At 44.5% G+C, this 21865-nt stretch overlaps 1 protein-coding gene across 1 annotated transcript; it reads right to left on the reverse strand.

Moving 5' to 3' along the window:
- Positions 1–18425: 18425 nt before the first annotated feature.
- Positions 18426–19532, reverse strand: TMEM256 (transmembrane protein 256). Its single transcript, XM_006863364.1, has 4 exons — positions 19448–19532; positions 19114–19145; positions 18677–18757; positions 18426–18569 (listed from the first exon to the last, which is right to left on the reverse strand). The coding sequence occupies exons 1-4, from the start codon at positions 19530–19532 to the stop codon at positions 18426–18428; spliced, it is 342 nt and encodes a 113-aa protein (XP_006863426.1).
- Between the last annotated feature and the right edge of the window lie 2333 nt (positions 19533–21865).

The raw sequence follows: 21865 nt of genomic DNA on the forward strand, positions 1-21865 counted from the left end.
AGCTTCTTGCCATTGTAGCCCCCACCCCATTTTGGGTAGCCAATGTCCAAGTTGCCCATCCCTGTCTACTCTGTGTATGGAGGGGGTGGGAATGATCCTCACTGTAAATATTTGTTCCCTCTTTTGAGCTACTGCATCCATAGGTGTAAGTCAAATTCATCAAATTGTATCAGATTACTCTTTTTTCCCCCCTTCTTTCTTCTTCTAGTTGAGCTTTAATCATCCAGCCATTGAAGCCAGGTCAAGTGGGTGTTATCTGCAAGTGCGGGTGTTCTTATGCATATGCCCACTCTTCTTGTCAGTTGGACGCTTCGTTCTCCACTCTAGTCCTCTGTAGCTATGTCACTGAATCTGGGCCCAGGAGTCCCCAGGTCTTGCCACACTGCTGGCCAACCAGGTATCCACCTGGGTTCACAGGAATCTATTGAACATGGTAGGACTTTTTAGCTTGCAGCTTCATACTGTTTTTCCCTCACTTCCCCTTATCAGTGACCAGCGTGGTCACTAGTCACAGAACATGTCTGCTCGTGTATTACCATTGAGCCTTAGTCTTGGAAAGGGGTTTACTTTCTCCTGGGCAAGCAACTTGCTTGTTCTTGTAGTAGTCAGTTGGACTGCCATTATATTGTTTTGTATTTTTCCTTTTGGTCTTTCTTTCAAGAAGTATCTTCTGTTCTTCTAGCCACTCCAGGCTGGTCTGCTTGTCGTCCTTTCAAGTGGAAATTTCCCACCTCAGAAGATTCTGGATGGGGTTCAAGATTCTACTTATGGTCTTATGTAATGCAGAGGCTCCGCAGGAAGCCTCTTTCACTGGGCACATTGTAGCCACATTTTAGGAATTCCAATCAGTTACAGGCAGAAGACAGACTTACAAGCTTTCTATGGTGATATTTCTGGCTATTCATTTCTCTCCCCCTCAAGTGTTTATTTTATAATGGTATACAAGGGAGGCCAAGATTCAAAGGACATCCAAGCATCTTAACATTATTTCCCCCTTTTTACCTATTCAAACCATGCCTCAATCCCTGTATCCCAGAGTCCTGTTGTTCCAAGGTTGTGCATACATCATTATTTACCTCTGTCCCACTTAGCCCATGCAAACCTGCCTAATTGTTCTCCCATCTGCCTTGTTCTTACTCCTTTCTCTTTAACCACATTACCATTACCAGTTGCTGTCAAGTCAACTGTGACTCATGGCAACTTTATGTGTGTTAGAGTAGAATTGTACTCCATAGGATGTGTGGTTTGGTTTATTTTTTGCCTTTCACAAACATTTTATTTCAATTACTATTCATTAGAATTATATGCACACAGGAGAGACCAGCAACTTTAGAGCTAGTGACTATCTCCCCAACTTTCCTGGAGATTTTATCAAAGGCTCTGAGAATGTTTGCAGACCATGGTTATTCCTTTCCAGTTTTACTAATCCCTATCTCACCCCCCTTTTCTTTTAATTCCATCTTTATTTATTAATTTATCTATTACTCTAATACTCTCTATGTCTTTTTTTTTCTTTTAAGGTTTTTATTGTGGATTGAGTAAAAGTTTACAGGGCAGATCATAAGTTTTACATTCAACAAATCATACACCTTGTTTCATTACAATGATTATAATCCCCTCCATGTACCATCAGTTACCAGTGTTTCCCTCTATTCACGTTAGTTTTAAAAAAAAACAAACACTCAGGCATATATAATAATTTACACCACCAAAGGGCACATTCTGCAAGTCTGCCTCCTGGCCACCATCTCTTAGTCCCTCATTTCCCATGAGTCTAGAGTCCTCAGGTGCTCCCTCTCTCCATGTCCGCATCTCTGCCTCCATCTCTGGTGTTGCTGCTTCTCTGGATAAGGTCCTGCATTCTGCTTGTGCTCTTCTCCCTTGATGGTCCTAGGGTCCTTTGTTTCTGGACTGTAAGAGTAACCACTTCCCTGTTTTTGTTACAAAACTTCTACCTTTACAATTGTGACAGTCGCAATTAGTCATGACAATTACTCATTATTGAATCATAAGAATCATACCCCATCTCTTTTAACTAGACCCATCTAGACAAGATGACAACTATTCAGTGGGGACTCTTTCTTTCCCCACACACTAGTAAACTAAGCTCCCCCTTGAAACCTTGTAAGCCAGTCACTTCATGCCTTTATAGGTAGGCCTCATTTTAGGTAGCCAGTGTCTAAGTTGCCCATCCTTATCCATTACAGCTGGATGCTTCACTCTCAGCTCTAGACCTCTGTGGCTATGTCCTTGTCCATAGGCTCAGGTGTCCCCAGGTTTCACCATATTTTGGACCAACCAGTCCTTCTTCCTCTCTCTCTCATCTTCAGGGATCCATAGGGTTTTAAATGGCAGAATTTGGAACTAAATTGCCGGGCCTTTCTTCCTCATAGGTGGAATAGAAACTTTTCAGTTAGTAGCCAAGTACATTAACCATTTGCACTACTTATAGGGTCTCACCTTGCAATACTGAAGGATTCTATGGGCAAAGTATTGAATGATGCAGAAAATATCAAAAAAAGATGGAAAAATATATAGATGTTAAGTCATTTCAAGAGATAGCATATGATCAAATACTGTTGAATGATGATGCACAGAGGAGATTGTAATCATTGCAATGAAACAAAATACGATAGGATGAGTGCAAAATTGATGTTCTCCCATGTAAACTATACCTCAATTCACAATAAAAACTTAAACACACACAAAAAACTGTTGCAGTAGTACATTGACAAGGTGCTATCAGAAATTCAAGCTGGAATCAGAAAAGGACATGGAGGTTGGGATATCATTGCAGATGTCAGATGGTTGGCTAAAAACAGAGAACACTGGAAAGATGTTTACTTGTGCTATACAGACTATGCAAAGGCATTCAATTTTGTGGACAATAACAAGCTATGAATAACATTGCAAAGAATGGGAATTCCAAAACAATTGTGCTCGTGAGGAATCTGTTAACTATACCAAGAGGCAGTTGTTCAAACAGAACAAGGGGATACGGAATGGTTTAAAGTCAGGAATAGTGTGTGCCAAGGTTTAATTTTTTTCACCATACTTATTCAAACTGTATGCTGAGCAAATAACCCAAGAAGCTGGATTCTATGAAGACCATGGCATCATGAGTGGTGAAAGACTTGAAAATGACTCAGCCTTGCTTGCTGGAAGCAAAGAAGACTTAAAGTACTTGTTGTTGTTGTTGTTGTCAGGTGCCATCGACTCATAGCGACTCCATGCACAGCAGAATGAAACAATGTCCGATCCTGGGCCAACCTCACCAGCGCTGCCACACTTGATGCCATCAATGAGTCTTCTGTATGGATTACACCACAATGTAAATAAAACTAAAATCCTCAACACTGGAACAGTAAATATCATGATAAATGTAGAAAAGATTGAAGTTGAACCCACAGTTATTCATGGAAGTTGATGCTGTTAAGTGCCATCAAGTTAGTTCCAACTCATAGTGAAGTCCTGGTGTGGCGCTGGGATTAATGTGCTGGACTGCAGTGTCAGTTTGAACCTCAAGGTTGGCTGTTCAAGCTCACTAGCTGCTCCTTGGAAACCCTAGACAGGGTTGCTATGGGGCAGAACTAACTCACCGGCACTTAACAACAAATAGGGTTTCCTAGGAGTGGTTGGTGAGTTTGAACCACTGACCTTGTAGTTCAAATTGACTTTGTGGTCAAATGCTTATCCTACAATGGCACACCAGGAAGTAGCAGTCAAAAAAGAAAGAAATTAAAAGACATGAATGGTCAATCATTAAAAATCAAAGGGCAGCATGGACCTAAGGACAAAGTCGAGAAGGGATGGAAAGGTAGGTGAAATGGAAATAGGACCCACAGAGAGGAAGCTGGGTAGCTGTTGTTCCATGGAGGGGATTGCAATCATTGAGAAGAAACAAAGTGTACTATTTGTTGACTGTAAAACTGTTGTTGATCTTGAACTTAAAAAACAACAACAAAAACCCCAACAACGTGTGTTGTTGGCTTCCTGGTGTGGTGCTGTAGGATAATCACTGGACTGCAAACCACAGGGTCAGCAGTTCAAACTCACCAGCTGCTCCTCGGAAACCCTACACAGGATCATGAGTTGGAATTGACTTGGTGGCACTAACACGTTGTTAAGTGTTGTCAAGTCAGTGCTGACTTATAGCAACCCTGTAAAAGGTTTCTGAGGAGTGGCTGGTAGTTCAAAGCACCTATCTTGTGGTTTGCAGTCCAGTGCTTATCCTACAATGCCACACCAGGACTCCCAAACAATGCATGTTGTTGTTGTTATGTGCCATGTAGTCAGTTCCGACTCATAGTGACCCTGTACAGGGTTTCCGAGGCTGTAAATCTTTACAGGAGCTGTTCCTCTTTCTCCTGAGGAACAGCTGGTAGTTTCGAACTGCTGACCCTGAGGTTAGCAGCCCGATTCGTAACCACTACACTCAAATCTGCTGCAAAAGACCTCTTTAAAATATTAAAAAAGTAAAGATTGAGGACTGAGTTGTACCTGACCCAAATCATGGTGTTTTCAATCATCTCATATGTACACGAATAAAGAGTACATGGAAAATGAATAAAGAAGGCCATAGAAAAATTTGAATTATGGTGCTGGCAAAGAATACCATGGACTGCCAGAAGAACAAAGTCTCTTGGGAAAAGTATAGCCAGAATACTCCTTAGAAGTGAGGACTTTGTCTCTCATACCTAGGACATGTTTTCAGGAAAGATCAATGCCTGGGTAGAACGGGAAGGTTAATGCAAAGAAGATGTATTGATACAGTGGAGCAACAATGGACTCAAACATAACAATTGTGGGGATGATGCACTAACCGGCAGTGTTTATTTCTGTTGTACATAAGGGTTGCCATGAGTCAGAACCAACTTGACGGCACCTAACAATAACAATGGGGTCACCACCAGTGACTTACCCTTTTTTAAAACAACAAACAAACAACAAAACAGCAGCTTCCTAGCTAATTTTCCCCGTCATGATCTTCAGAGTGCTCAAGCCGGATCCTATGACTCCCAGGTATAAAAACCCAGGCAGCTCCTTCACAATGCAGTCAGCCCATACTTAGGTATTTCTTTCTATCCAATCCTGGGTTGCAGGCTCTTCCGTTCTTCCTATTGATTCATAGTATTACCTGTACAATCTTCTCCACTCCATCTTTTCTGGTGAACTCCTACTTGCACTTCACAGCAATGACTTAAGACTTCCCAGTCTCCAAAAACAAAATAAACCCACTTCAATCAGTATCTACTTGTAACATTAAAATAATTATAGCAAATTACTTTTAACTATTTTTCTTCCCTGCTGGATTCTGAGTTTCTTGGTATGTACCGGGGGCGTCAAATAGTTTGTTTTTAAAAAATTCCATTATCTTTTAACTCCATTTTTAAAGAACTTTTTGAAGCCCCTTGGCAGAGGAGGAAATAAGTTACTTTTGGAGTTGGACAAAGGAATGTTTAATTTACCAGGTGATCGCTGTAAAATAAAGAATAGGTTACTTTGTTTCTACAAGTTTTACTTTCCACTAGCCTTACAGGGCTGTTAAGGGAACTGGATACAACGTATGGTATTCATGAAACCAGTAGACCAGCTGCTATGGGGTTAGGGTAGAACTGTATTCCACAGAGTTTTCAATGGCTGATATTTTTGGAAGTAGATTAGATTACTAGAGCTTTCTCTGAGGCACCTCTAGATAGACTTGAGCTTCCAACCTTAGAGGTAGCAGCTGAGTGTGTTAACTGCACTGATAAGGGACTAGGGATCAATTATTGAGCAGACTTATTTATTTTGGTTCCCCAAGAATTCAGCCCATTAGTAGGATCAAAGCTAAGTTGTGAGGGGTCCCATTATACAGAGGGTAGTCATTACAAGTGGTGTCTGAGGTGCTTGGGGGAATAATCACATGGAGGTTCCCCTGACACTTCAGAAACTGCCTGAGATGAAGGGTGAAATGCAGCTTCTTCCCCTCTGAAGCCTTAGTTTAATCATCTGAAAAATGACAAAATATTGTGATTCCCCCACTCCATAAAACCAAACCCATTGCTGCTGGGTCAATTCCAACTCATAGTGACCCTATAGGACAGAGGTGAACTGCTTCATAAGGTTTCCAAGGCTGTAATCTTTACAGAAGTCGATTGCTACACCTCTCACCTGCAGAGCAGCTGTGGGTTCAAAACCCACTCACATTGCTTCGTAATTGTAACCATTTAAGCACTGTACCACGAGGGCTTCTTGTTCACCCCTCTGCACACTAAGTCACCTCAAATCATACTCCTTTCCCTGGATAATAATGCTTCAGTGTCTCCCATTACCTTCAGGAGAGACTGTAATCATTTAGGCCTCCTCCTATCCTCATCATTTCTCAGAGGCAGGTGCTACAGTGGGCTAAGTGTTGGGCTTTGCAAACATCACATCAACCATCCTTCCCCACAGCACTCTATTCAGCTGGATTTGATAATTCATTGCAATGACCACATAGAACTCAGACACCATACTTACAGTATGGGGTTTATTAGCAAGTTAACAGATTCAAATGCAGGATCAGAAAACACTCAGGATGCAGGTCACTGGTAATGGAAGCTTATTCAGTTGTGAAGCCTCTCTCTGGCCCTTGGTCTGGCCTCTGCCTGGTCTAGGCAATATTACAGAGTTCTTTTAGTACTGCTGGTAAATGCCCAAAGACATTTCAGTCTGCTATAAGCCTCAGCTCAAAAGCATTCAGCTCTAGCTCCATGGGTTAGCAAACTTAGCTTCTCAAGTAAGTGCCTCCTGCTCAGACACTCAGCTTTACTTGCTCTGTAGACAAGAAGCCCACTGCTCTGTCTGGTGCTCTGTTCTTGGTTCTGCTGCTGCTGCTCCTCGTTCTTTGTTGCTCCTCTCGTGTCCTCTGGGTCCTCGTGTCCTCTCGTGTCCTTTGTTGCATTCTGTCCTCTGGGTCAAGGAAGTTCAATATACAGGGACCTCAGGGTTCAAATAATACACTCCTCTGCCAGCTTTTTCTCTGATGATAGTAAACTCCCTCCTCTGCTTCTGAGATGGCTCATTGTATACCCAGCATGATGGCAAACTTGACCAATCACAATAACACCATTAGCAATCCTCACAACTGAATCATATAATCCATCAGCATCTTCCCCCACCTTCTCTTAACCAGACCCATCAGGGAAAAGTTGATTGGTGGGTGTTCACATATACTATGGCTAGAAGAGATGTTAAATAACTCACTGTACCCCAGGCTGCCTAGCTATTGTCATTTCCATATGTGATGAATTACCTTTCCCTGGGAGTCCTGGTTTGGTGCTGTGGGTTAATGCGCCAGACTGCAAAGCCATTTGAACTGCAAGGTTGGAAGTTCAAGCTCACTAGTGGCTCCTCAGAAACCCTGTATAGGGTTGCTATGGGTCTATGGGTCGGAATCAACTCGACAGCACTTAACAATAACAACAACAACAAATAAAGTGATTTGAAGTGTTGAAGAGCAAAGATGTCAGCTTGAGGACTAAGATGCACCTGACGCAAGCCATGGTATTTTCAATAACCTCATATGCATGTGAAAGCTGGACAGTGAATAAGGAAGACTGAGGAAGAACTGATGCTTTCGAGTTATGGTGTTGGAGAATATTGAAAGTGCCCTGGGCTGCCAAAAGAGCAAATAGATCTGTGTTGAACAAAGTACAGCCAGAGTGCTCCTTGGAAGTCAGGATGGCCAGACTTCATCTTTCATGCTTCCGACATATTGTCAGGAGGGACCAGTACTGGAGAAGGATACCGTATTTGGTAAAGTGGAGGGTCAGAGAAAAAGTGGAAGACCCCCCCAATGAGATGGATTAACACAGTGGCAGCATCAATGGGCTCAAACGTAGCAACAATTGTGAGGTGGACCCAGGATCGTTCAGGATTTCATTCTGTTGTTCATAGGGTCACTATGAGTTGGTCCTGACTCAATGGCACTTAACAACAACATGAAAGCTAGTCACTTCATGCTTTGATCTCCAGCCCCCCTCCCCCATTTTAGTTTTCCAATTCCTAAATCGCCCATCCCTATCAACCCAGTACAGAGGACAGAAGCATGTTCCTTGACATGAAGAATCTTCATTCTGGTTGGAACTTTGAATCTCCACATCAATAAGCAAAGTCCAGTCCCAAGCAAGCCCTCAAAATTGCAGCAACTTACACCAGCTCATAGTATCAAATAGCTTTCTCTTCATTCAGCTGGGTTCTGATCAATTCAGCCCTAGCCATCCTAGCTAAGTCGAATGAGCTGCAAGCTCGAAAGTTCACACACATCTTCCTGTACTTCAGACCAGCTGGTCCGTTCACTCTCTCAGCACTAGCCCCCGTGGTTAATATGGTGCCCATAGGCTCAGGAGTCCACACAACTCCCTAAACTTCAGACCAGTTAACCTTTCCCCTTTTCTCTCATCTGACTTCTGTGGGCCAGATCAGTGGGTGCCAAGGGAACATGCCAATGGAACATTGCTGCCTCTCACTCACACCCACTCAACAAGTGGACCCAGGTGGCAATCACAATGAGCATATCAGTCTGTCTACTTTCAGTCCTAGGAGGGGGTTTTCTCTAATGCACACAGACTTTTCAAGCTTTGATGCATCCAAAGGCAAACTGCTTGCTCTAAATTCAAAAAGCCAAAGTCAATTTTTCCTATAGGTCTTTTCTTGAAATAAAATGTAAAGCAGCTGTCCTCTCAATAGTTCTGGGTGGGTGTGCATGCCTTTTCTTTTCTTTTTGTAAAGCTTTTATTGTGTACTGAGTGAGCAAAGGCTTACAGAAAGATCATCAGTTTTACATTCAGCAAATCATTGTAATGATTACAATCCTCTCCATGTACCCTTGGTGGTGGTCATGTGCTGTGGAGTCGGTTCCGACTCCTAACAACCCTGTACGGGGTTTCCGAGGCTGTAAACCTTTACAGGAGCAGAAGCCAACATTATTTACCTCTATTACCTTTTTTTTTTTTTTTTTAATGTACATGTACCACATTGAAAATATAGATTTGTTTAAATGTCCAAAGGGTACAATTTTACAAGCCAGCCTCCTGCCCGTGGACACACTGCTTTTCTCAGTCCATGGGCCTATTGTCCTCTTCTGCTCTGTGTCTCCATGCCATCCCTCTGTCACCATCTCTGTTGTTACTGCTTTTTCTGATTAGGATCCCTTGATTTTCCCATATTTCTCCCTCTTGGTTATCCTAGGACCCTCTGTTCCTGAAATGACAGATTAACTGTTCTCTCCTTTTAGTTGCATTTTTTATAATTGTGACACTCACCATTAGACCTGATAACAATTACTCACAATTGAATCATAAAACCCTATCCCCCTCATCACCAGACCCATCTGGACTAGAGGAAAACTATTCAGTAAGGTTTCTGTCTTACTCCCCTGGCTCTGATACTAAGCACATTCATGAAAACTTGTAAACCAGCCACTTCATACATTTAAAGTCCCCCAATTTTGATAGCCAAAGTTGCCTGTCCCTATCAATCCAGTGTACTGAGGAGGAATGCTTGATCCTATATATGAAAAATCCTTCCCTATTTGGTTGGAATTGGGGGATGCTTCATCCATAAGCAAAGGTCCAGTTGATGAAGTTTACGCTTGCTCCCTGTGTATCATACTTCTTTATCTTCCTTAGGTCGAATTCTGGTCAGTAAGCCATCCACCCTAGGTCAAACGGGTACTGTCTGCAAGTATGGGAGTTCTTGCACGCCTCCCCTCTTTTCAGACCAGCTGGCTACTTCATTCTTTTTTTTTTCTTAAAAAAAATATATATATATTGTGAATTGAGTGAAGGTTTACAGAGCAAATCATTAGTTTTTCATTTAACAAATCATATCCTTTGTTTCATTACAATGACTACAATGTCCTCTATGTACCATCAGTTAACATATTTACCACTATTTACTTTTACTCTGGTTGAAATCCATCTCAAGTCCCTTCTTGCCTTGTTTTTTTTCTCATCTAGCTGCCATTGGGTCCAACTGCCTCTGACTTGATAGTTGGCCCACTGAGGCGTGGTTTTAGACTTGCGCTTTGGGCCTCTCTGATGGAAAAACTGCCTTCCCCTGAATGTGGAATGAGCTAAGTAGTAGACTAAGATAGAGAGGGCTAGATAATTTTCAAACTTATCTTGATGGCTACTTCATTCTTGACTCTAGCTCTCAGTGGTTAGGTCATTGTCCTTGGGCTCAGGAGTTTGCACGTCTCCTTGAACTTCAAACCAGCCAGCCCATCCTCATCTCTCTTTCATCTCAAGGTTATCAGACATCTATGGAATATGGCCAATCTCAGCCCATGTCTTCTGTGCTGCATTTCCCCCCTCCACCCTTCCACTCACAAATTGACCAGGATGGTTGCCAGCGAGCATACAAGACTGTTTGTGTGTTCCTTTGAGTTTCAGTCTTAGAAAGGCTGCTGACTTTTCTTGTCTTGATGGCTTCAGGGCAAACAGCTTGCTTGATATTGTCACAGCCAAACAGTTGGCTTCCCCCCAATACCTCCTTGGTCTTTCTTTCCTCTAGCCATTCTGGGTTGTTCTGCTTCTCTTTTCAATTGGGAATGACCCACCCCCTGAATGTTTTTTTGAAAGTTCTGAGTGTGGCTCAAGCTTATGAGTAAACCTGCATACTCTATACAGACTTACTACAAAAAAGTTTTATGTATTCTGGGCAAATTCTAATGACACTTTTAGTATATCCAATCAAGTATAGGCTCAAAATTCTCTGTAATCATGATACCCATATTCATTCCTATCACACATGCGCATAGAGGCCTTGGGCCTCTGGCTAGCAAGGTCATCTACTACCAGTAATCTTGCTTAACCAGAATGACTTTTGCCTTAGTGATTCCAGCAGCAGCTTTTCTCTCCTTCTTTGCAGCACATTTCTTACATTCCTTTTAACCATTACAGTTAGAAACCACCAAAGTAACATTCTAAGAACCAGAAGTTCTACTTCCCATGCATCTTTATTTTTTCTCTTACAAAATCCCATGGTTCCATGAGTCTGGAGCCATTGCAATGAATCCCACTTCTGCTGCCAGCTGTAAAAATGGCACCAACCATCCTTCCCCAAGGATGGGGAAGCTAGATTCGATAATTCATTGCAATGGCCACGTAGAACTCAGACACCATGCTCAGTTAAGGGGTTTATGAGGGAAGTTAACAGTTTCCAATGAAGAATCAGAAAATGTTCAGGATACAGGTCTTTGGTAAGGACAGCTTCTTCTCTGTTGTTCCTGAAAGCAGGTAGGCAGACCTCTCTCTGACTCTTGGCCTGGTCTCTGCCTGGCACGGGCAATGGTACAAAGCTCTTTTAGTACTACTGATAAATGCACAAAGGGCAATTCATTACACTATAAGCCTCAGCCCAAAGGCGCTCAGCTCTGGCTCCATGGGTCAGCAAACCTAGCTCTCCAACTAGTACCCACAGGTACTCTGCTCCACAAGCGAGCCTTCTGCCCAAAGATACTCAGCTTTATTTGCTATACCTGGTGCTCTGTCTCTTGGTTCTGGTTCTGCTGCTGTTGCTCCTCTGCTACTTCTCTGGTGTCACGGCATTCTGTGCCCTGGATCAAGAAGGTTTCATGCACAAGGACCTTAGGATCCAAAGGACACATTCCTGTCCTGGATCTTCTTCTTTGATGATGGTGAGATTCTCCCCTCTGCTCTGATATAGTTTATTTTATACCCAGCAGGATAGGAAAATTGATCAATCACAATTAGCCTTGTTAAAAAACACTCACAGCATCTTCCCTCACCTTCTTTATAGACCCATCAGGAAAAAGTTGTTTACAAGGACTACGGCTAGAAGAAAGGAGCCCTGGTGGCATAGTGGGGTTACACATTGCGCTGCTAGTCTCAAGGTCAGCAGTTTGGAGAGAATGACCCATCAGCTGCCCTGCAGGAGAAAGAAGAGACTTTCTAATCCTATAAAGATTTATAGCCTCTGAAACCCTTTACAGGGTTGCTATGAGTTGGAACCGACTCGATGGCACTCAACCACTACCATGACTAGAAGAGATATTAAATCACTTCACTACAGACTGCTAACCACAAGATCAGCTGTTCAAATCCACCCTCTTTCTCGTTGGGAGAGAGATATAGTCTTGGAAACCCTAAGGAGCAGTTCTATAGGGTTATTATGAGTCGGAACCAACTTGATGGCGTTGGGCTTGGCTTATCCTCATCTCTTGCTACTAATTAATGATCTTCAAGCCAGTTATCAGGAATTCTTACAGGTCTCTAATGACCTGGCCTCTCTCTTGCTTCAGGACTGCCTCAAAAGCTCTTGCCTTGACTCCACCACCTAATGCCCTCGGGTCTCTACTAAACACTACTATATTGCATCTGGTACAGGAATCGGGTAATGGTGTTATTATTAGCTGTTGCTGAATCAGCCCTTGACTCATGGCAACCCAACTGAACAAAATGCTGCCAGGCCCTTTTCTATCCCCCTGATCAGTTATATATCTAACTGTTGTAATTCATAAGCTTTCCATTAGCTGATTTTCAGAAATAGATTGCCAGGCCTTTCTTCCTAGTCTTAGTCTGGAAGCATCATAACACCATGCAAGCCATCACTGATGGAAGAACGGTGGCTATGCGTAAGGTACATTGGCCAGGAACCGAACCTTGATCTCCCACATAGAAAGTGAGAACTTTACCACAGAACTACCCATGTCCCCAAAGAATCTAGGGTAAGAAGTAGAAATTCTGAATTAATTTAAATGTATACAGAATATAATAGAAGATATTTGACTGAATGAGATTACCTAAAAATCCCATCATTTAGAGAAATGATATACATATTTATTTGAATGCACACCTTCTGAAAAATCAAAGATGCAATCTTGACATGCTGCACAAACTATGGGTACTTTATCAAACATGCACAAACATAGAAATTAAAGAGGATACAATTAAAATTAGAATGTATACATAGTTCTAGTGTGTGCTTTTTTATTATTAAACTTTTGGAAACTATTGATCTAAACTAAGTAGAGAAGGAGAAGCTAGCAAAGCAGGCTTGAAAAAAGCAGCCACGTGAACATTTTGATCAAAGATTGTATTGAAGAATCCCAGTCTAAAGGAGAAAAATGCAGACTAAAATTTCAAATTCTCATGGACTCCAGGCTTTCAGGAGCCATGGAGGCAGGATGAAACCCTGAAATTATTGCCTGGAGATAACCTTTAAGCCTTAAACCATAAATACCCCCGAAATCTTCTTAAAGCCAAACAACAGTTGAGCTTAACTAGTAAGGGATGTCTGCCTGGAGCATTGTGCTGTTGTAAAAGCTGTCTATTGGAGATCAAACTGACAACAGCAACTCCAAAGATGAGATAGAAACCTTAAAGAACAATGAGTTTTTGTGAATGGGGGAGAAACAACTCCGAAGATGAGAGAGGGAATGGTTGCACAACTAAAAAAAAATGTAATTAAAGTTGCTGAATTATTCGTGAAGAAATTGCTGAATTGGCAGATGCTTTGTTGCGTATACAAGGGGTCTACAAAAATTCATGGAAAACTGGAATTAAAAGATCATTTTTCCATGGACTTTTTATAGGGCCCTGATACTCTCTCAACAACTAAATAAATAAATAAATATAAAGAACAGCCATAGAGACAGGGGAACCAGGAGGGTGATGTCATAGAAGCAACAGGAGTGGTTTGAGGACAGTGTAGCCAGCTGTGTCAAGTATACAGACAGGTTGAAAAAAAGATGAGATTGAGAATCATCCACTGGATCTAGCAACTAAGAGGTCATAGTGATTAATGGGATCCTTGCAAGGGCATTTGTGGGGAAGAGATGAGTTGAAAGCCTGTCTAAAGACAGCTGCAAAGTAAATTTGTGCCGAGATTTCTCTCCTGAGCTTAGATGTCTCCCTGAGCACCCCATCTGCCTGCTTGTGTTTCCACTTGGATATCTCCTGACCATCTCATACCCAAAACTACCTCCTGATCTGCGTTCTCCTAATCTGCCCATTCATCAGTTCTTTTCACCCAAGCAATAGCACCTCCATTCATCCTGATACTTAAGCCAGAAATCTCCAAGTTACTCTAGATCCAATCTATCCACAAGTCCTGTCAATGCTAACTTCAAAATATTATCTGAATTGGCTCCTTATCAGCTCTTGCACCCTAAGCCAAGCCACCATCTTCATGTCACACCTGGACCTCTTCAGTGACCTCCTGAAGACTGTCACAATGGTCTGATTCCCAATTGATTGTGGAAATGGCACAAGACCACGAAGTGTTTTGCTCCATTGTTGCATGGCATTACCCTGAGTAGGGGATTCATTCAATGAAAGGTAACATCAAACATCTTCCAGTTCCTTCCATTTCTGCCACTGCCATTTGTTTTACCATTGTTGGTGGTTGGTAAGTGCCATGAAGTTGATTCTGACTCATAGTGACCCAGTATAGGGTTTTGAGGCATGACTGATGAATTTGAAACCCCGACCTTGTTGTTCAAACCAACCTGAGCTTATCCTACAGCATCACACTAGAAGTCCCATAGCCTTTTTAAAAGTCTTACCATAGACTTCTTAAAAGTTTTTAGTTTTATTACAGTTATAAGGATATAATTTTTAATTGAACGACTTCATCTTTAAAAATACGATTTTTTTTCAAATGGGTAGATAACATTATGAGCATAATTAATGTCACTGACGTGAACATGTAGAATTGTTGAATTGGCAAATATTTTGTAATGTCTACTTTTACCACAATTTTTGAAAAGTTTAAAAAATACATTGTAAAATACAAAAAGTATAGGGGCATGGTGGCTCTGTAGAATAAACACTGGACTACAAACCTACCACAAGGTCAGTGGTTTGAGCTCATCATTGTCTCCACAGGAGAAAGATGAGGTGTTCTGCTCCCGCAAAACTCTACAGCCTTGGAAATCCTATGCAGGGTCACCGTGAGTCAGGATTGACTCAACGGTATGTAACAGTAACAAATGAAAAAAAGAAAAATGCATAAAAAGTATATATGTTTTTATTTTTAAAAAATTGAAATAGGCCTTTAATACAAATCAATAGTGCCCTACTCTGCTTTTCCCCACCTACCCTCATTTCCACTTTCAGTTCTTTTAAATGATTCCTTCTACAATTTATCTCCACAATATTTCTTTTTTTTTTTTTTTTAAGGTTTTTATTGTGGATTGAGTGAAAGTTTTCAGGGCACATCATCGGTTTCACATTCAAACATTCATATACCTTGTTTCATTACATTGATTATAATCCCCTCCACATACCATCAGTTAACAGAGTTTCTCTATATCCTCTTTAGCTTTTTGGGGGGTGGAAAACTTTGCCTTTTTGGAATTTACAGTCTCGGCTTTTAGGGAAGGTTTTTACATTTATCTGTGGGTATCCAGGGCTCATGTATGGAATTACTAACCAGCATAACTGAATAATCAGAAAAGGGACATTTTGCTATGTCTGCTAGGTGGCTAAAGTCTGATCCTCAGAGCCTATGGTTTGGACGGTCAGCAACGCTTGGGCCCACGGGGACTTGAACGCCTGACCGGGTCTGCATGGTCTGCATCAGATTCCCCCTTATTTATTATTTGTTTAAGGGACGCTGCCTGTCTTAGGCGGTCAGTGTGAATTCCTCAGTCTTACCTGTCATCGAAACTCATTGCAGCATGGCAATGGCTCTGTCTTAGGTTGCCGAGGTTCCATGTGATCCTTGCCCGTCTCTGGCCACACGTCCACCATAAACAGACACCATCCGAAGAAGGCAGGGAGGAAGGAGACCAGCTGGGGAACCCACACACAAGATGTTGCCAGACCTCCACCTGCTCTAAGACGACCAAGCAGGATCACTATGCTGGGGTTCAACCAAGTTCACAGGGGAACTTAATCTCTGGCCGAGGTAGCAAATTAGTAGCCACACAGTTCTCAACTTGAGAATTACTTATATCAGAAGTTTGAGCATGTCCACAATATTTCTTGATTTATCACTTTAATATTTTGCTTGAGTTCCTATTGTGTAAAATGAGGATTTAGAACTTGTATCACTCAACAGTTTCTCTGTTCCATCTCCCATATATAACAATTTCTAGTTAAATCCCTATTCAGTATTTATATTATGGCAATGTAAATATTGTTCAGTGCTAAGCCAATAAATGTATTCATGATTACATTTTATTCCTTATATATTCCTTAATTTTTCCTGAAGTATCTGCTTCATTTTTTTCCATTTACTTTTGCTTTCCATGTACCTATCATTTATTCTTCCCAAACTATCCAAAGGAGTCCTGGACTGCTAACAGCTGATCCTTTGAAACCCTATATAGGTTGGCTATGAATCGGAACTGACTGAATAGCACCTAACAACATCACTTATTCTTCCCAAACTATCCAGTAGATTGGAATCACCTTTAACTACCCCATCCTAAACAAGTCTTGCTCTTGATCCTTTGGACTATCTCTTATAACAATGCTGTTCCATTTCCCTGTGGGGCCTCTCTTTTCTCACCTGTACACTGCTATTTCAGCAGATTCAATCCATCACACATGTTATCAAGAAGGCCTAGGCCCTGAAGGGCATCATGTTTGGTAGAGAGTCAGTAAAAAAGATGACGACCCTCAGTGAGATGAAGTAACACAGTGGTTGCAATCATGGATTCAAATATACCAAGGATTGTGAGGATGGTGTCGACAACTCAGTGTTTTATTCTGTTGTTTATAGGGTTGCTAAGATTTGAAACTGACTCAACAGTTCCCAACAAAAGTCCCATAAGTGCAGGCAGTAGAGATTCAGCAGTGGAATTGCCTCCTTCGATGCCAAACACCTGGGTTTGATTCTCAGCCAATGTCCCTCAAGCAGAGTCACTACCCTGCTGTTAGTGTAGGCTTGCATGCACTGTAATGCTTAACAGGTTTCAGTGAAGCATCCAGACTGAGAGACTAGGAAAAAAGGTCTGGAGATCTACTTCTGAAAACCAGCCAGTGAAAATCCTATTAATCACAATTGTCAGATCCTGTGTCTATGACCACAAGCCAGAGGTGACTCCACAGCACTTAGCACCATCCTATGAGTACAGAGAAAAAGGAAGCACAAATGAGACATTGTCATCTACTTCAACCAGTTTCCCTGCCTTCAGTTTTACTCTTATCTGACTCAACCTACAGATTAAGACAAAGATATTTACTACAATCTTTCAAAGCATGTGAAACCCTGGTCCCCTCCATAGACTTTCTAGGGATTCCCTGTCACCTACAACAGAGGTTTTCATCTGACTGTGTATCAGAATCACCAGTGCACCTTTCTAAAACTTCCACCCCAGGACAACTGAATCAGTTCTCCAGAAGTAGAACTGAAAATTAAAAACTTTTTTTTTTTTTTTTTAAACTAATAGCTTTAATATGTTGTTGCTGTTGTTAAATGCTGTCAAGTTGATTCCATAGCAACCCTGTACAGGGTTTCTGAGGCTGTAAAACTTTACGGGAGCAGAAAGCCTCATTGTTCTCCCGTGGAACAGCTGGTAGTTTCAAACTGCTGACCAGGAGGTTAGCAGCCCGATTTGTAACCACTACGCTACCAGAGCTCCTTAGAAATCTCTGGTGGGCTCCTGCAATTCAAGTCCCCTCCATAAACAATCTTGCAGTTAGCATGGGACAGGGCAGTGTTTTGTTCCATTGTGCTTGGGGTGGCTGAGTCAAGGGTTGACTTGACAGCAGCTCACAATTAGCTTTAGTATTGATCCCAACTGTCATCCAGTGAGTTGCGTGGAGTTTATTCCAACGTATGGCAGTCTCATATGTGCAGAGTAGAACTGCCCATAGGGTTTTCAGTGCTGTAACCTTTCAAAAGCAGGTACCCAAGCCTTGCTTCCTAGGTGCCGCTGGGTAGGTTTAAACAGCCAACCTTTCCATTAGTCCAACATTTAGCCATTTGTACCACTCAGGGACACATACTGTCATTGTCCATATGAGCAATCTCATGGATGCCCACCTCTCTTACCAGTCCAGGACAGTCAGGGAGTAAGTAGGAACTCAATAAACTTATGGAAAGACAGGACTGAAATTCACTAGTAATCATCAAATTCTAGTGGGCATCAGAACAACATGAACTTATTAAAATACAGATTCCTAGGCCCAGAGGAATGTTTTAGTAGAAACCGTCATTACAAATATTCCTTACGGTACAAACACTCACCAGTTTCAGAATCTCACAACTTAAAGTGAACACAATCCCCAAACCCAAGGCTCCTGGATTCAGTGTGAGGAAACAGAAGGAGTTCAGAAGTTGACAATCCTTACCACTTCTCTTCTAAGAGGTTAAATGTAAAAAAGACTCAAGAGTTCTTTATTTTGCCTCTCTTTTAATCTCCTCCCTGCTCCAACTCTCAAAAAATCAGTCAGGAATTAAATGAATTAAAAATACAAGGGAGCTCAAAGAGCCAAGGCAAGCCAGCCCAAAAGGAGCAAGCTCCCTCCCACAGGGGCCAAACGCTGGATGCTGGGGTCTCCACTCAAAGCTTGGTAGTAAAAGCTGGTGCAGAATAAGGTGGTCCCCGAGGTGAGCAGTAATCCAGCCTGAAGGAAACACAGTGTTGTTATACAGCCTAGTAAGAACAGGGAGGTCTGCCAGATGGGAATGGGGGTGGGGTGGGGATGGTTAGCTAGGGTTGGGGGTGAATTACCCAGAGGGGTTTTCTGCAATGGGGTACCGCTAACAGAGCCAGGCTGTGTAAGAAGTGGTGTTTGTTGGTCTTGTCAAAAAGCTATGAAAAAGGAGAAATTGTGTGTGGGTGGATGGGTGAATTCCATATCAATACAGGCGCCTGAAATATACTACATCTGAGACAACAGTATGTTCGTGTACACACACACACACACACACACACACACCACCCCACCCCTCATGCAATACACTACACCTCAGACAACAGTACGTACGTGTACACACACACACCCCACCCCTCATGCTTGTTCCTATGCTTCAAGCCTGCAATTCTTGCAGTTGGGAGAAAGACCTAGGCTCTGTGCCCTCTCCCCGCCCGCACACTCTTCCCTCAAGGGCCCCAGACTTCGTGACATCTTGTAGACCTGCAAGTTGTAGACAGGGCAGTTACTTCACCTCCTTTCCGTAAGCATCCGGGAACTGGGCGCCTGTGAAGAGAGGCAAAGATTAGGAGGAAGAACCCCTCTATCCTAGCCCGTTTGGGCCACCCCCTCTCCTGGGGGGAACCCAGGTGAGTATTAAAAGGGAGTCCCCAAGAGGCTTCTGATTGTTGGAAACATGCTTCGGGCAGTTCTGTAAACCACCTGGACCGGGTTGGGGGACTTTTAAAAGGTTTAACGCTCTGGTATACGAGAGATCGGAAATTTCCGGTAGGCTCCACCCCTGCACCAGACCCCAAAGTTTGCTCCAGGGGTGCCCACAATCCCAGCTCCAGTCCCTGTCCCCTAACCATGAGCCCCGTAGGAGGCCAAGGCTAAGGCCCCGGCTCCAGATAAGGCGCCCAGGCGCCTAAAAGGAGCCCCTGATCCGGCCATTACTGTAGTTGGTCACGAGCCAGATGAACACCTCCCAGGCCACCCAAGACGCCAGCCAATCCCGACCGCCCATGCAAATAAGGTACATATGTGCCCAATCCAAACCATGTTCATTTCAGTGTCCAGGGTACTAGCGCCTTTGTAAAACCGCTACTGAGTGGCGAAGATGACTGGCGGGCGGAGAAACCAGAACCAATTAAGAGCTGAGTAGAGGAGCAGAGGAGGGCGGGTTGAGGGCCGGACTAGAGGATTTACGTCATGGATTGGCCCACTTTCTAAGTTGGATCGCCTCTTATAACTACCCCCCCACACACCTCGGGACAATTTCCAAAGATCCAGGTCCCCACGCAAAGTTCCGCCTCTTTCCCCACAGGCTCCTCCTGTTCAGATTTAAACCAGGCCCACTACCAAAAAGAGGCGGCCCACGGAAACCCAAACCCCACCCATCGCCGTTATGCTCCGCCTACTTCACCTCATAGCTCCTCCTCTTAGCCAAAAGGCTCCTCCTTCTTCATATGTTGTCCCACCCCCTATCGTTCACCCCTTCTCCCCCCAGGCCACCAGGACCCCAGAGGGTGGGAGATCTGGGGGAGGATGTCTTCATTATGTCCATCAGTCCGTCTGTCCATTCCCGCCCCCTTCCTCCGCCTCCAGCCCCCCACACTTCAGAGGGCGGGCGGGCCAACTGGTGAAAGCGAGGGGTGTGCGCCGCTCTCTCGGCAGGGGGCGGGGGAGGCGGCCGCACGGTGACGCGCGGGGCTGCTGCGGCTGCTCCGCCGGCGGATCATCACTCTGGGGCTGGGATGGACGCGGGGCGGGCGGGCCCTGGCACACGGAGCCAGGAGTCCAGGCCTCCCGGTTACTGAGCATCCCCTGAAGCCTCCCCTCGTCCCCTCCTTTCCTCCTAGAAGCCTTTCAAACCCCCGCCCCGAGGCTCCCGACTCGGCTCCCGCCTTCCTCTGACTCCCCGGACCTCCCCCTCCCTCCCGCCCTCGGGATCGACTGGATCCCTCCCCCTCCCCGAGGATTCCGGCTGGATCCCTGCCCCTGCACTACGGATTCTGCGCTGCTGGGCCCCTGGCCCCTGGGGATTGCTGTGGATTCCTCCTCCCACACCCGATTGCTTAGGATCCTCCGCTTGGACCGCCTTTGGGTCCCTCGAAGCCTACCCACCGAGCCAGTGGATCCCTGATCTAGTCCTGACCCGTTGCCCCCTCCTCATTCGGTTGTCCTCACTGCCAGGTTCCCTGTACCTGGGCTCCCTCTGACCTATCCCCTATCTTCCCTTTCCCCGGGGATCGACTGGATCCCGGCCCCGCCCCCCCGGGGCTGGGGCGATCCCCCTCCCCCGCCAAGTGAGGCGCTGCGGGCGGGGGCTGGGCCTGCGGGGCCGCGGGGGCTCAGAGGCCTCCGCCCCCCTCCAGAAGCCCAGCCGCCCCCCTCTCCTCGGAACCCTGGATGGAAGCACCACGGCCCCGGGGCTGAGCCAGGTAGGAGCTAAGCCGGGCCTGTTAGAGGGGGCTGCGTGGTGGTCCGTCGGGGTCTCCCTGTCTTCCTATCTCTCCCTGCGCCTGGTTTCCCCCAGCCTTCTCTGTCTGCGTGTCACCGCCTAGGGATGCTCTCGCCGTGTCTCTGCGTCTCGGTCTCTTTGTCTCTGCCTCTCTTCAGTCCATGAATGATCCTTTGAATGGGCCCACAGACCCCGTGTGTTCCCATCTCCCCCTCCCCCTCCTTCTCCCCTTCCCGGCCAAGCCATTTTCCCCACTGCAGGAAGGGGGGGTGCTGCGGCCTGAGCCCCTGTCCCTCAACTCTTCCAGGCTGGGGGAGTAAGGCCTGGGCAGGAATGGAGAGAGCAAGACAGAGGGATGGGGAGGAGGAGGGGAAGGAAGCAAGATGTGGCAGACAGAGAAGGGGAGAGGAGAGAAAATGGGGGAGAGAGATAGGGAAAGAGAAGAGAGTGAAGGGACTTGAGGGAGAAATTTGGGGGAGGAATTTGGAGGAAAGAGAAAGATAAGAAACACCAAGGAGAGAAATGTGGAAACGAGAAATGAAAAAAAAGACTGAGGGGCAAAAGACTGAAGGCAAGAGCTGGAGCAAACTGGAAGAGGCCCAGGAAAGATGCTCTGAGGGAGCGCTGTGGAGAGAAGAGAGATGGGGGGCTGGGGGGAGAAGGCAGGGGGTACTCCATTGAGAAGGAAGCTGTGAGCAGAGAGAGATGTTGGTGGGGAGGAGGCCAACGGCCCAAAGTACCTATCTGAGGGGGCTGACTAGCTGATAGTGTTGGGGGGAGGGGGCGGCAAGACTGTGGAAGCCAAGTTCAGTCAGTCAGGGTA

This window comes from Chrysochloris asiatica, unplaced genomic scaffold (assembly GCF_000296735.1).
Source record: "Chrysochloris asiatica unplaced genomic scaffold, ChrAsi1.0 scaffold00054, whole genome shotgun sequence".
In the NCBI taxonomy this organism is placed as follows: Eukaryota; Metazoa; Chordata; class Mammalia; order Afrosoricida; family Chrysochloridae; genus Chrysochloris; species Chrysochloris asiatica.

Bases quoted from the DNA above. Each gene is read 5' to 3' on its own strand.
- TMEM256 (XM_006863364.1), bottom strand. From the start codon at position 19,532: ATGGCCGGATCAGGGGCTCCTTTTAGGCGCCTGGGCGCCTTATCTGGA. The intron at 19,146-19,447 runs GTTAGGGGACAG...CTCTCTTCACAG, and splicing joins GGCCTCCTACGGGGCTCATG to GCGCCCAGTTCCCGGATGCT. The intron at 18,758-19,113 runs GTGAAGTAACTG...CCTTTTTCATAG, and splicing joins CGGATGCTTACGGAAAGGAG to CTTTTTGACAAGACCAACAA.